Source organism: Phodopus roborovskii, unplaced genomic scaffold, assembly GCF_943737965.1.
Source record: "Phodopus roborovskii unplaced genomic scaffold, PHOROB, whole genome shotgun sequence".
Taxonomy (NCBI): domain Eukaryota; kingdom Metazoa; phylum Chordata; class Mammalia; order Rodentia; family Cricetidae; genus Phodopus; species Phodopus roborovskii.
Window position 1 is genome coordinate 571,483 of NW_026125489.1, and position 12,593 is coordinate 584,075.

At 37.5% G+C, this 12,593-nt stretch overlaps 2 protein-coding genes across 2 annotated transcripts; both read left to right on the forward strand.

Moving 5' to 3' along the window:
• The first annotated feature begins 2,021 nt into the window (after positions 1-2,021).
• On the forward strand, positions 2,022-2,957 carry LOC127215837 (olfactory receptor 6C2). Its single transcript, XM_051176329.1, has one exon. The coding sequence runs from the start codon at positions 2,022-2,024 to the stop codon at positions 2,955-2,957; it is 936 nt and encodes a 311-aa protein (XP_051032286.1).
• A 7,941-nt stretch (positions 2,958-10,898) lies between these two features.
• On the forward strand, positions 10,899-11,852 carry LOC127215839 (olfactory receptor 6C2). The gene has a single exon (XM_051176330.1). The coding sequence runs from the start codon at positions 10,899-10,901 to the stop codon at positions 11,850-11,852; it is 954 nt and encodes a 317-aa protein (XP_051032287.1).
• Positions 11,853-12,593: the final 741 nt, after the last annotated feature.

The following is a 12,593-nucleotide window of genomic DNA, read 5'->3' on the forward strand; positions in this document are numbered from 1 at the left end:
CTGGAAGAGAAAAAATTACCTGTTAAAATGAGAAATAAATATGAGTGATAATTTCTGTATTTTACACAGCATTTTTATTTGCAAAACATGGTTTCTTTGCATATATAAATATAATCTGGAAAGATTTTTATGTACAGGATATATTTGCACATAAGAGCTAAACTCGGCTGATGACATATCCTTATAATCTCAACACTAGGAAGACTCGAAATAAGAAATAAATGGTAAAATTTGATGGCTGAAAAAAATTGATAGCTGTTGAGAAAGCTATTTACTTATATTGAAAACCTCACATAAGATCTATGGGCATATACTTAGGTAAACACCTGGTCCATCAGACAAGGACAAATTCGTGAACACTGAACTTCCTCATTAGAAATCTCTGTCCTAGTTTCGTTTTGAAAATAGAATAAACAAAAATCCATTAGCTACATTGACAGCAGAGTAGCAGCCAATGGTGACAATGCTGATTAAGTTTACTCAGTGTGACTACCTCTATGTCACCTCCAAGACTAGGGGTAGAGATGGAAGAAGGAACTTTTTAGAACATTTGGGGAAAAAGAAAGCAATGTATCTTTTGTAACCTATGAAGATAAACAGAGCACATGTTGGTCTCTTTAAGAACCAAAATATCCATTTGTGGTGAAGCATGCCTGTAACCCCAACAGGAGGTTGAAATAGGATTGGGGTTTGAAGTCACCCTGGATTAAATAGCAAGATCCTGTCTAAAACAATTTTAACCAAAAAAAAAAAAAATGTAATCAAAGATATAGTTAACCTTCAGTTCAAATTCATATAAAATGTAGATAGGCAATAAACAAAGTCAATAATGGCAATCCTTTGTCTTAGAAGTCCAAATAGAAAGAAAAATGTCTTTGTAGACATCTGACTGGAAAACACGCAAAAGATAATTATGAAGCATTTGTCAAACAACCAGTTGCATGCGGGGTTGTCTGAGTTATACCAAGTAGTATAGTGAAAAAAGGGTCCACATTCCAAGGTTCCTGAATGAGTGCCCTTCCTTGTATATTGATATCAGGTAGTGTTTCCACAGAGTTTCAGAGATGGAGGTTACCAGTACCATATTTTAACATACAGAAATTGATGAAAATACTATCATCTTCTTAAGTAAAGGTGGATAAAGGAAACACCAGTTTTGATAAATTTGTCAATGGTCTAAAACAAAAAAAAATCAAAATTAACTCTCACAACCTCATAACTTGTTGGAAATCATTGTGTTTAACTGAAGGTGTAAATGCTTATTGAAATTTAACTACTACTGTTAATTACTACTGTAAATGTACTCAACTGTGTCACAGTATTTTCTCCTAAATCAAATTAGTCTTTTTCCTTATTCTTTTATTCCATGTTCTATCTTGAGGTTAAGACTGGTCTATGTAGGAAAAGTACATTAAAAATGTGATATCCATGCGTTAGAGAATCATCACAGGCAGGATCTTGGAAATTTATCAGCATATTTCATGAAAGAATATATGTGTTCTCCATATAATTGTATCATGCTTTCAAACATTCTGTGTCATGTACCACCCTAAATTGTTAAGTGATCACTAAGGGAGAAAGGAACCCAATAAGGAGGCAGTATCAAGGGAACAACTAAGGAAGTGTGTGTGTGTGTGTGTGTGTGTGTGTGTGTGTGTGTGTGTGTGGTGTTTGCACACACACAGCTGAGTTGAGATGTGTGCATGTTTTATACATTCATGATTGCTAAGTTTGAAAGCTTCCAGTGTGAAACACACACACTTCAGTAGACAAAACATAAAAGTTTTAACTATAGGGTTGGAATAGAGACCTCGAGATTATTGTGCAATTTTGATAATTGTTGAGCCAAAAGATGCCTTTGCTTTGCATAAAATAACAAAACCACAGGATTTAGAAGTCCTTACACAGCATGTATTTGAAGGCTTTTAAAGATAAATGAGTAAGAAGATTTAAAACTGTGAATCTATAACAAAATGTCTCTGAATGTCCTGTGCAGATCGAAGAGAGACCAGACATCAGTAATGAGGAACCACACCGTCACAACTTTCATCTTACTGGGACTGACGGATGACCAGCAACTGCAGGTTCTCATCTTTATCTTTCTCTTCTTTACCTACTCATTGAGTGTAACTGGGAATCTGGCCATCATCTCCCTCATCTTAGTGGACCCCCACCTTAAAACAGCCATGTACTATTTCCTTAAAAACTTTGCTTTCTTAGAGATCTCATTCACATCTGCAAGCATCCCCAGATACTTGTATAACATAGCGACGGGTGACAAAATTATTACCTATAATGCCTGTGTCGGCCAAGTATTTTTCACTGACCTCTTTGGCGTAACTGAATTTTTCCTTCTAGCCGCCATGTCCTATGACCGCTACGTGGCCATCTGCAGGCCACTGCACTATGTGACTATCATGAATACCACGGTCTGCAGGAGACTTGTCTTTTGTTGTTGGGTGGCTGGCTTGTTTATTTTAATTCCCCCACTTAGCCTTGGCCTAAATCTGGAGTTCTGTGATTCTAATATCATTGACCATTTTATCTGTGATGCTTCCCCTCTCCTAAAAATCTCTTGTTCAGACACTTGGTTCATGGAGTACACAGTCCTCATCTGTGCTGTACTGACGCTCATCATAACACTGGTGTGTGTTGTACTGTCCTACATTTATATTATCAAGACAGTTCTCAGATTCCCTTCCGCCCAACAAAAGAAAAAAGCCTTCTCCACCTGTTCCTCCCACATGATTGTGGTTTCCATCACCTATGGCAGCTGCATCTTCATCTATATCAAGCCTTCAGCTAAGGACGAGGTGGCCATTAACAAGGGTGTCACAGTTCTCACGACTTCCATTGCCCCTATGCTAAACCCCTTCATTTACACACTTAGGAACAGACAAGTCAAGCAAGCTTTCTGTGACTCAATAAAAAGAATTATAATATTCTCCAAGAAATGAGACATGGGGAAACCTGGCAAAGGTCTTTGGGAAGATAGGTCATAGGCCACAGAGGTCAATCTAATACTGTTCTTCTACTAAATTGTTTTCCCAGTTATAACTCTATAATAGCTTGTTCTTTTATTGTGGTGGGCAAGTACAAGAAAATTTGTTTGGTAATGAAATATAAAGCCCAATATGAAACGTTACTGCTTCAGAATGGCTACTCTGAATACAGAGATATTCGTTGAGATATATAGACTTTAGGTATGGTTAATTTTGATGCATGGATTTCTTTATTTTAAAGTTCTTTCTAATAAAGTTTGTATAAATAAATGAAAGAACATGGCATTATATTGATTCTTAATGAGTTGTTGCTATACTTATAGATTAGTGCATCAGTCAATCCTCATTGCAAATGGATGGAAATTAACACAGCAACCCACAGTTGATCAAAGTGTACATAAGAGGCTATAGAATGCTCAGCCCCAAACAAGACACCTGTATCATACCCTATTTTCTCAAGGCCGGATCATTGTAGAAGTAGCAATGGAAAGATTATAAGAGCCTTAAATAGTGGATGACTACAAAGAAAGGGTGTTTCCTGAATTTACCCTGACAATTGGATGTAGGAATTCAAAGCAGTTAATACAGCACAAGACCTATACAGGCTCGACAGACAGAATTCAAACACAGTAAGATAGTTTTCCCTTAGTGGGAAACTTAGTAACGCTCTAGAGAAAGCCGTAAATCCAAGAGTATATAGGCAGCCGAAAATGTACTTGATAGATTTCAAAAACAAGGCTTGGGAGGGGGAGAACAAGAGGTGAATATGATTGTGGGGGGGGCAGTGAATGGAGAGAGAAGTAGGAGAAAAGAGGGGGAGGAGAGAAAAGGATGTGTGACTAGGAAGATTGAGTCAGGGTAGGAACAGGAAACAGAAGAGAAAGAGAGAGTGAATGAAGGAGAGAAAGACAGAGAACATAAAAGAGGGAGCCATTATTGGTTTGAAGAGAAAACTGAACCTAAAGAAAGGTCTAGAGACCTACAAGACTACTGCCAACTAACAATTTGAGCAACCATGGAAAGGCTACCATAAATGCCCTTCCCGGATAGGGAGATCAACAACTAACTTATCCACCATCATGGAGCCCTCATCTAGTACCAGTTGGAAACAGAAGCAAACACCCATAACTAAACACTGAGTCAAACTAGAATCCAGATGCAGAGAGGGAGGACAAGACCAGGCTGCAGAAACATATAGAGACAGCTGACCTGAACAAGGAGGAGCTAACGAGCCCCCAGTCTGATAGCTGGGAATCCAGCATGGGACTGACTCAGGCCCCCCCTGAATATGGGTCTCAGCTAGAAGGACTGAGCAATCTAAGGGACCTCGGACAGTGGAACCAGGATGTATTCCTGGTACACAAAAGGACCTTGTGGACACATCCACCATGGAGGGATACTGCCTTAACATAGAGACAGGAGAAAAGTCATTCCTACTTCAAATTACTTCACAAATTTACATGACCCCACCTGGATGCCATTGCCCTACATGTGAAATTGGGGTGGGGGATGGGAGGGGAGGGTGGTCAGGGTGCATGTGAGGGGCAGAGAGGGTAAGAGGGAGGGAGGAAGAAAGGGATAGAGGGAGAGGGAACTGGGATCTACATGTAAAATTTAAAAAATAATAATAATAAAAATAAAAGAGAGAGAAAGAAAAAAAGAGAGAGAAGAGCAAATCTCAGGCACCAAAGATAAACTAGAAGAAATAGATTCATCGACCAAAGAAAATCATAAATCCAACAAAAAAAAGAAATACATTGTCCAAAATTCTCAAAAGAGTAATAAAAATGAGACAAACTAATGGTGGTTTAAAATATAAATAGATGTTGGAAATTACATCTTATATGCCTAAGAGGGGGATCACCAAGTCCTGTGGTAAACTAATTCCCATTTTCCTGAGGAACTGCCATACTGATCTCCAAAATGGCTGTAGGATTTGCACTCCCACCAGCAGTGGGGGAGTGTTCCCCTTTCTCCACATCCTCTCCAGCATGAGTTGTCACTAGTGTTTCTAATTTTAGCCATTCTGGCAAGAGTAAGATGGTATCTCAAAGTTGTAGCTAAGGATGTTGAGCACTTTCTTAAGTGTCTTTCAGTCTTTTTGATTTCCTCTATTAAGAATTCTTTCTTCAGTTCTGTACCCCATTTTTAATAGGGTTATTTGGTGTTTTGTTGACTAGTTTCTTGAGTTCTTTGTATATTTTGGAGATCAGCTCTTTGTCAAATGATCCAGACCCATGCAACAAAGACATGTGCCCAACTATGTTCATAGCAGCACTATTTGTAATAGCAAGAACCTGGAAGCAACCCAGAAGCCCCTCAACTGAAGAATGGATAAAGAAGATGTGGCACAGCTACATAATGGAATACTACTCTACAGAAAAAAATAATGGAATCTTGAAATTCGCAGTCAAGTAGATGGCACTTGAAGAAACCATCCTGAATGAGATAACCCAGTCAGAAAAAGAGGAACATGGTATGTACTCATATATGGATTTTTAGACCTAGAGAAAAGGATCACCAGCCTATAATTCACACCACCAGAGGAACTAGGACACAATGTGTATTCTAAGAGATTCATATAAAGTCCCTCACAGAAGGGGGAAGTGACAAGTTCTACAGAGCACATGGGAATGGGGGGGGCAGTGAATGGAGAGAGAAGTAGGAGAACGAGAAGGGGAGGAGAGGAAAGCACATGCAACTCTGAAAATTGAGTCAGGGTAGGAATAGAAGACGAGAGAGAGAGAGAGAGAGAGAGAGAGAGAGAGAGAGAGAGAGAGAGAGAGAGAGAGAGAACATAAAAGAGGGAGCCATTATTGGTTTGAAGAGAAAACTGAACCTAAAGAAAGGTCTAGAGACCTACAAGACTACTGCCAACTAACAATTTGAGCAACCATGGAAAGGCTACCATAAATGCCCTTCCCGGATAGGGAGATCAACAACTAACTTATCCACCATCATGGAGCCCTCATCTAGTACCAGTTGGAAACAGAAGCAAACACCCATAACTAAACACTGAGTCAAACTAGAATCCAGATGCAGAGAGGGAGGACAAGACCAGGCTGCAGAAACATATAGAGACAGCTGACCTGAACAAGGAGGAGCTAACGGGCCCCCAGTCTGATAGCTGGGAATCCAGCATGGGACTGACTCAGGCCCCCCTGAATATGGGTCTCAGCTAGAAGGACTGAGCAGTCTAAGGGACCTCGGACAGTGGAACCAGGATGTATTCCCGGTGCACAAAAAGGACCTTGTGGACACATCCCCCATGAAGGGATACTGCCTTAACATAGAGACAGAAGAGAAGTTATAGTTCCTACTTCAAATTACTTGACAGATTTATATGACCCCACCTGGATGCCATTGCCCTACATGTGAAATTGGGGTGGGGGGAGGGAAGGGAGGGTGGTCAGGGTGCATGTGAGGGGCAGAGAGGGTAAGAGGGAGGGAGGAAGGGAAGGAGGGGCAGGGGGGAGAGAGGGAGGGAGAGGGAACTGGGATCGACATGTAAAATTTAAAAAATAATAATAATAAAAATTTAAAAAGAGAGAAAAAAAAGAGAAGAAAGAAAGAATCTCAGGCACCGTAGATAAACTAGAGGAAACAGATTCATCGACCAAAAAAATCATAAATCCAACAAAAAAAAAAATACGTTGTACAAAAGTCTCAAAAAAGTAATAAAAATGAGACAAACTAATGGTAGTTTAAAATATAAATAGATGTTGAAAATTGCATTGTATGAATTATAATACATCTCCATGGCCATTGTTTTGATAATAGCTTTGCAACTAAGTGAAAAGGGAAGTTATAACTGTAAATGTTGGAAATAAAATTTCTACTTTTAGATATTCACATATATTTACTTCAAAATATTAAAAGGAAACTTGCTTCAGGATTGCCAATGTTTTTGTTTTATCACCTTAATGCCTGAAGAAAAATAGTAGTTGTAATGCTTTAGAGCCTTTCACATTTCATTCATAGTAGGAGGAAAATCACAGCTGATGCAGGCTGGTTCTTGACCATCTGAATTTTTCTCTTGTGTCTCAGCCTGTGTCTGTTGCTATGGCTGCATCTTTGGGTCTCCAAGGACACTGCCCCCACTGCAACATATTTCAGGACATTTTGCTCAAGTTCATTAGAGAGACTCATTAGTGATGTCTGAACATAGGTCACTAAGGATCTCAGACATTTATTTAGTTAGTTTCAGGTTTAGAAAATAAATAAAATGCCAATAGTGAAAACCTACCCAAAGAAATCATCCTGTCCATGCATTAAAAAAAAAAAAAAAAAAAAAAAAAAAAGAGGACAACATTTGCAGTCATATTTTAGTTTCAGCCAAAAGAAATCTAGAATGTATACTTAAGATAAAAGGCAACCAAAGCCCTGATTAGAAGAATCTGTCCATTGTGTTGGAGATGAAGACATCTTGAGGTAACGTAGGGCTGGGCCTTCCCAGAGCACAAGAGAGAAAGTTGGGATCAATGCACTGAAACTAGAAAGTTCCATATGAGCCTTTGCTGTTCCCTGCATCAAAATAGATTTCTAGACTTGCTAAAGAATCAAGCTCTCAGAAGACTACTTCATTCAACTTTATTTTTGGCGATTTTTCTCTGGTAAGCATAAATCAAATGTAGATCAACCAAAATCAACTGTAATTACTTATATAAATTGTTACATAAATAAGCACAGATAGTTCTGGGCTATTTTTTAAGCATGGTACTTTCAACGTGAATTTATAGATTGCCAGTTATTTGATTTACATCCTCACTCTCCTGTTTAAATGGAAAAGATGTATACATTAAATTCACCAAGCATGTTAATTTATCCTGATATGAACAGAATAGGTCCTCCCAAGATTTTTAATAAAAAATGTCTTTGGAAGATGCAATTATTTTTAAACCGTTGCCTCTTAAAAGCTATGATTGTTGCTTTAATGGAATAATGAAAGTTATTTTGTAGACAGGGATATCACGAACTAACTCCATGAGTAGACATTAGAAGACACAAGTTGGCAACCCAAGGGAGGCTGGAAAGAATGCATTCCATCTATTAAAATCATCCAGTCTCTATAGTTCCCAGGAATATAATGAATCTTCAAAAGCCACTGCTGGCTCTCCTTCCCATTAATGGTGACAGTAAACCTTCACATAATTACGAGGGGAAGTAGTCCTCATCTCTTGAGGCAGAGACTATTTTAAAAGCAAACATGGCAATTGTTTATATAACATGCTATTTCATTAGAAAAATGAAAACAAAATTGTTTTGTCTTCTTAATAGTAACTCAAACACTGGAGATGGTCATTCAAAAATTAAAATACACTGCAATAAATGTGTTAGTGAAACAAAGTGTTACCTGAGAAAAATAATAAAGCAGCTATTACTTCAAATCAAAAATTAAGAAGGCCTTTCCCCTTATTTTCATATGTCATTAAAACATCCATTGAAGAAACAAAAATGGAAAAAATGTAAGGGAAAAATCTTTATCTGTAGGAAATGCTATTCCATGATGTAATTATGAATGGAAACCTGATAGGACAGAGCCTATATCAAAGAAAACTGCCAAAAATCATAAAGAGGAAAAACAAAAATCACATATGGTGATATACACCAATAATCTCAGCACTAGGGAGACAAAGGCAGGCAATTTCGGTGAATTCAAGGCCAACCCAGGCCATTTATAGTGACTTCCCGGTGAGTCAGGCCTACATAATGAGACTGTGTAAACAGAAAAAAGAAAATTTCATCTTGAAAAAGGGTACATTTAACATACGGTGATTTGAGTGCTATTACTGTGACAAGGCCACACTGTAAGTTCAAGGAAAAATTATGTGAAGTTCATTCAAAGACAACATCTTGGTACACCAAGATTGTCAATAAATGAAGCCTTTGTTCTTGAGGGTTACATTGTAAGAATTAAAAAACTGTGCAAAAATGAAAACACGCTTTGCAGACATTTTAATAGTCTTAGAAAAATGAAGGGATATATAACAGCATATAGGAAATTGTTTTAAAGGTTAGCAAATGGTCGTGTTGTTTTTAATAGGGATTAAATTTTAAATGATAACAGTTTACAAAACAAGAGAAAGTTCTTAACTTTCAACACAAATGTAGTGTGATGACTTCAATGGACTTACATGCATTAATGAAGATGCAAAAATATTTGTTATCTATCACCATGTAAATAGCATTTGAAAATTATATACTAAGATATGTGATTTGCTTGACATCTGACTTGAATATAATACTGACGAATGTCACAAGAAAGCTAAAAAAAAAAAAAACTTTGCCAGTAACAAAGTTATAAAGACAGCTAATGCAGGAAGGACTACTAATGCAGAATAAAGCATTGACTTTATTCACTAGTAACTCTCTTGTTTCAAATGTAAAAGGAAACTCTCAAAATCAAATATGGGAAAATACAAAATTTTAGAGGTTACAATCAATGGCAGTGGCTGAGCTAATGGCTCTGTCAATAAAGGTCTTGCTGAGAAAGCTTCAAGACCCAAGTGCAGATTCCCAGCAACTACATAAGAAGCTAGTGCTGAGGTACATGCCTGTAATCCTTAGGCAGATCCCTGGAGTTCACTGGCCAGCTAGTTTTGCCAAATCAGCAAGTCCCAGGTCCTGTGAAAGGCCTTGTCTCAGAAAATAAGATGGGAGCAATACCGGACACCTGGTGTGGACCTGTAGCCTCAAAATGCATGTACACACAAATACATGGACACCTGCTAATACACACACACGTACATGTGCATATACCATAAACACACAAAAGAGTTTAATTCAGTCACAAAACAATTTGAACATGAAGCCCAAAAAGAATATAATGCCCCTTTCAGTGTGCAAGTCACTGGCATAGACATGTACTGCTAAAATGTTTCTTCCACGTTCATTACCAATCTAGAACTGTGTTGGTTTAGGTTGCTATCTTCGTTTTAAAAAATAGAACCATCCCTGATTCAATAAGCTTTGCTTTCTCAGAAAAAAGTGCCAAAGTAGAATAATAGATACTGGAGCACAAATAAGCAATGCAGACAATGACATGTTAGGCAACTTTTAGTAAAGTGACATTCAAACTAAACATCAAAAATAAGTAGCTATTCAGAATCAGTACATAGAAAGCATGTGTAGTATTTTACACTTGACTTTGAACTTGATGGCAGTGATAATCTTTTAGAATATTTTCCATACTCAATACATTGAAATCATAAAGGACATGTTTTCTTTTCTCAGCTTGGATCAAATTTTCTATGTGTAGTCATTTGTGTATCCCAGTAAAGATGGGTATGAATTGCACACTAATAGGAATATAAAAATAATCAGAGACACTGCGGAGCAACGTAGAAATTTCAACTTAAAACAGAAAACATACATCATAAAAGTGTGCTTATCATCACAGAAAAATACAATTTGTTACAGTTAAAGCAATAGAGCCTGTTCATGGAATCCAGATGAGTTGTTGTGTGTTTACATTTCATCAACGACCAACTGTTCTAGGAAAGGCATTATTGCATTTGAATGTGGACCTTTCAAATACAGAAGAAATAGACATATGAAGACAAGAATCTTATCAAATCAAAACACATTGTGATTCAAATACAACCATCATAGAAAGATTCAGCTAGAGATAGATTACAAACATAAAAATGAAGGCTATGAATGTCATAACAGTTATTTATCTTTAAAAATATATCACAAACTACCAAACCAATTGTCTAAAGTAAATTGTTGAATAGCTAAGCTTACAAGAATGTCAACAGTATCAGCTACCACTTGCAGAAAAAAACTACACATGAATAAGTTTACTATAACAGTTTCCTTCTACCTGGCCTTGCTTCTTTTCAAATAAGCCATCTCTAAATTCTACATGTAGGTTGAATAATTCAGTAGTCAGTGATGAAAAACAATACAATAACCACCTTCATTCTGTTGGGACTAACAGATGACCCTCAACTTCAGATTCCAATTTTTGTGCTTCTATTTTTTGCCTACATGTTGAGTATAACTGGGAATCTGACAATCATATCCCTCACTATATTGGATTCCCACCTTAAAACACCCATGTACTTTTTTCTACAGAATTTCTCCATATTAGAAATTTCATTTACATCTGCTTGTATCCCTAGATATTTATACAACATAGCAACGGGAGACAGGTCAATTACTTACAATATTTGTGTCATTCAAGTGTTTTTTACTGATGTCTTTGGAGTAACTGAATTTTTTCTCCTGGCTGTTATGTCCTATGATCGCTATGTCGCCATCTGCAAACCCCTTCATTATGCAACCATCATGAGCAGCAAGGTGTGTCAGAAGCTACTTCTCTGCTGCTGGATGGCTGGCTTGCTGATCATACTCCCGCCGCTCACCCTATTCCTAAATTTGAGATTCTGTGACTCAAATGTTATTGATTATTTCTTCTGCGATGCATCTCCTATCTTGAAGATTTCCTGTTCAGACACTTGGCTCATCGAGCAGCTGGTGATTGTCTGTGCAGTGCTGACCTTCATTCTGACCCTCGTGTGTGTAGCTCTGTCCTACATACACATCATCAAGACCATTCTAAGATTCCCTTCTGCCCAGCAAAGGAAAAAGGCCTTTTCCACTTGTTCTTCTCACATGATTGTAGTTTCAATCACCTATGGAAGCTGTATTTTCATTTACATCAACCCTTCAGCAAAGGAATCTGTGGCTATCAGTAAAGGTGTGGCAGTTCTAATGACATCAATTGCACCCATGTTGAACCCATTCATTTATACTCTGAGAAATAAGCAAGTGAGACAAGCCTTCAGTGATTCCTTCAAAAAATTTGCCATGATCTCAGTGAAGAAAGGGAAAGGTCAAATATAGACATGAAATATTAATTAAATATAAACCATTAAAGTCTTTATATGTTTGCCTCTTCTTGATTGGATCTGTATTTCAATGAACTTCTCAATAATTTTTGAGAAACGAACAGCAGAACACATATGATATGAAAATAGAGGGGATGGGTACTATGATAGAGGTTTAGGTGAGAATAGGGACTGAGGGGTAGGGAAGAGGAGATCATGAGAGAAGGGTTAATAACAATTAATAATGTGTAAAAAGCCTTATGGAAACCTTAGCAAGATAATTAAGAATATTTTAGAGAGTTTGAACATATGTACCCTAACTGGAAGAGTTATGCTGTTCCCAGAAGCTACAGGTTATGAAATGAAAATTCCAGTGCCAGGAAAAATACCTCCCCATATTTTTTATTTTATTTATGAAGAAGAGGGCTGTGTGGTTGCACTCACAAACTCACAGTAGTAGCTGTGGATCATTAACATTCCAGCATGGATGTAGGAAGAACATATTAGGACCCTCCCCTCAATATTAAAGAATTATTTATTTACAGTTACTCACTATTGACAGAGGGGGAATCATTTTTTTCAGGAGTTAAGCCACTAGTAAATTGTCCTTTACCCAGAAAATAAACCCACATCATGCACATGTAAGCTACCCTAATTAACCTCAGTGAGGTATGAAGAATTAGAAGGATGGAAGGAGGAAGAAAAGGGAGAAAGAAAAGAAAGGGAGGAAGACATGAAAGAAGGAAGGGAATATGTT

Bases quoted from the DNA above. Each gene is read 5' to 3' on its own strand.
- LOC127215837 (XM_051176329.1), top strand. From the start codon at position 2,022: ATGAGGAACCACACCGTCACAACTTTCATCTTACTGGGACTGACGGAT.
- LOC127215839 (XM_051176330.1), top strand. From the start codon at position 10,899: ATGAAAAACAATACAATAACCACCTTCATTCTGTTGGGACTAACAGAT.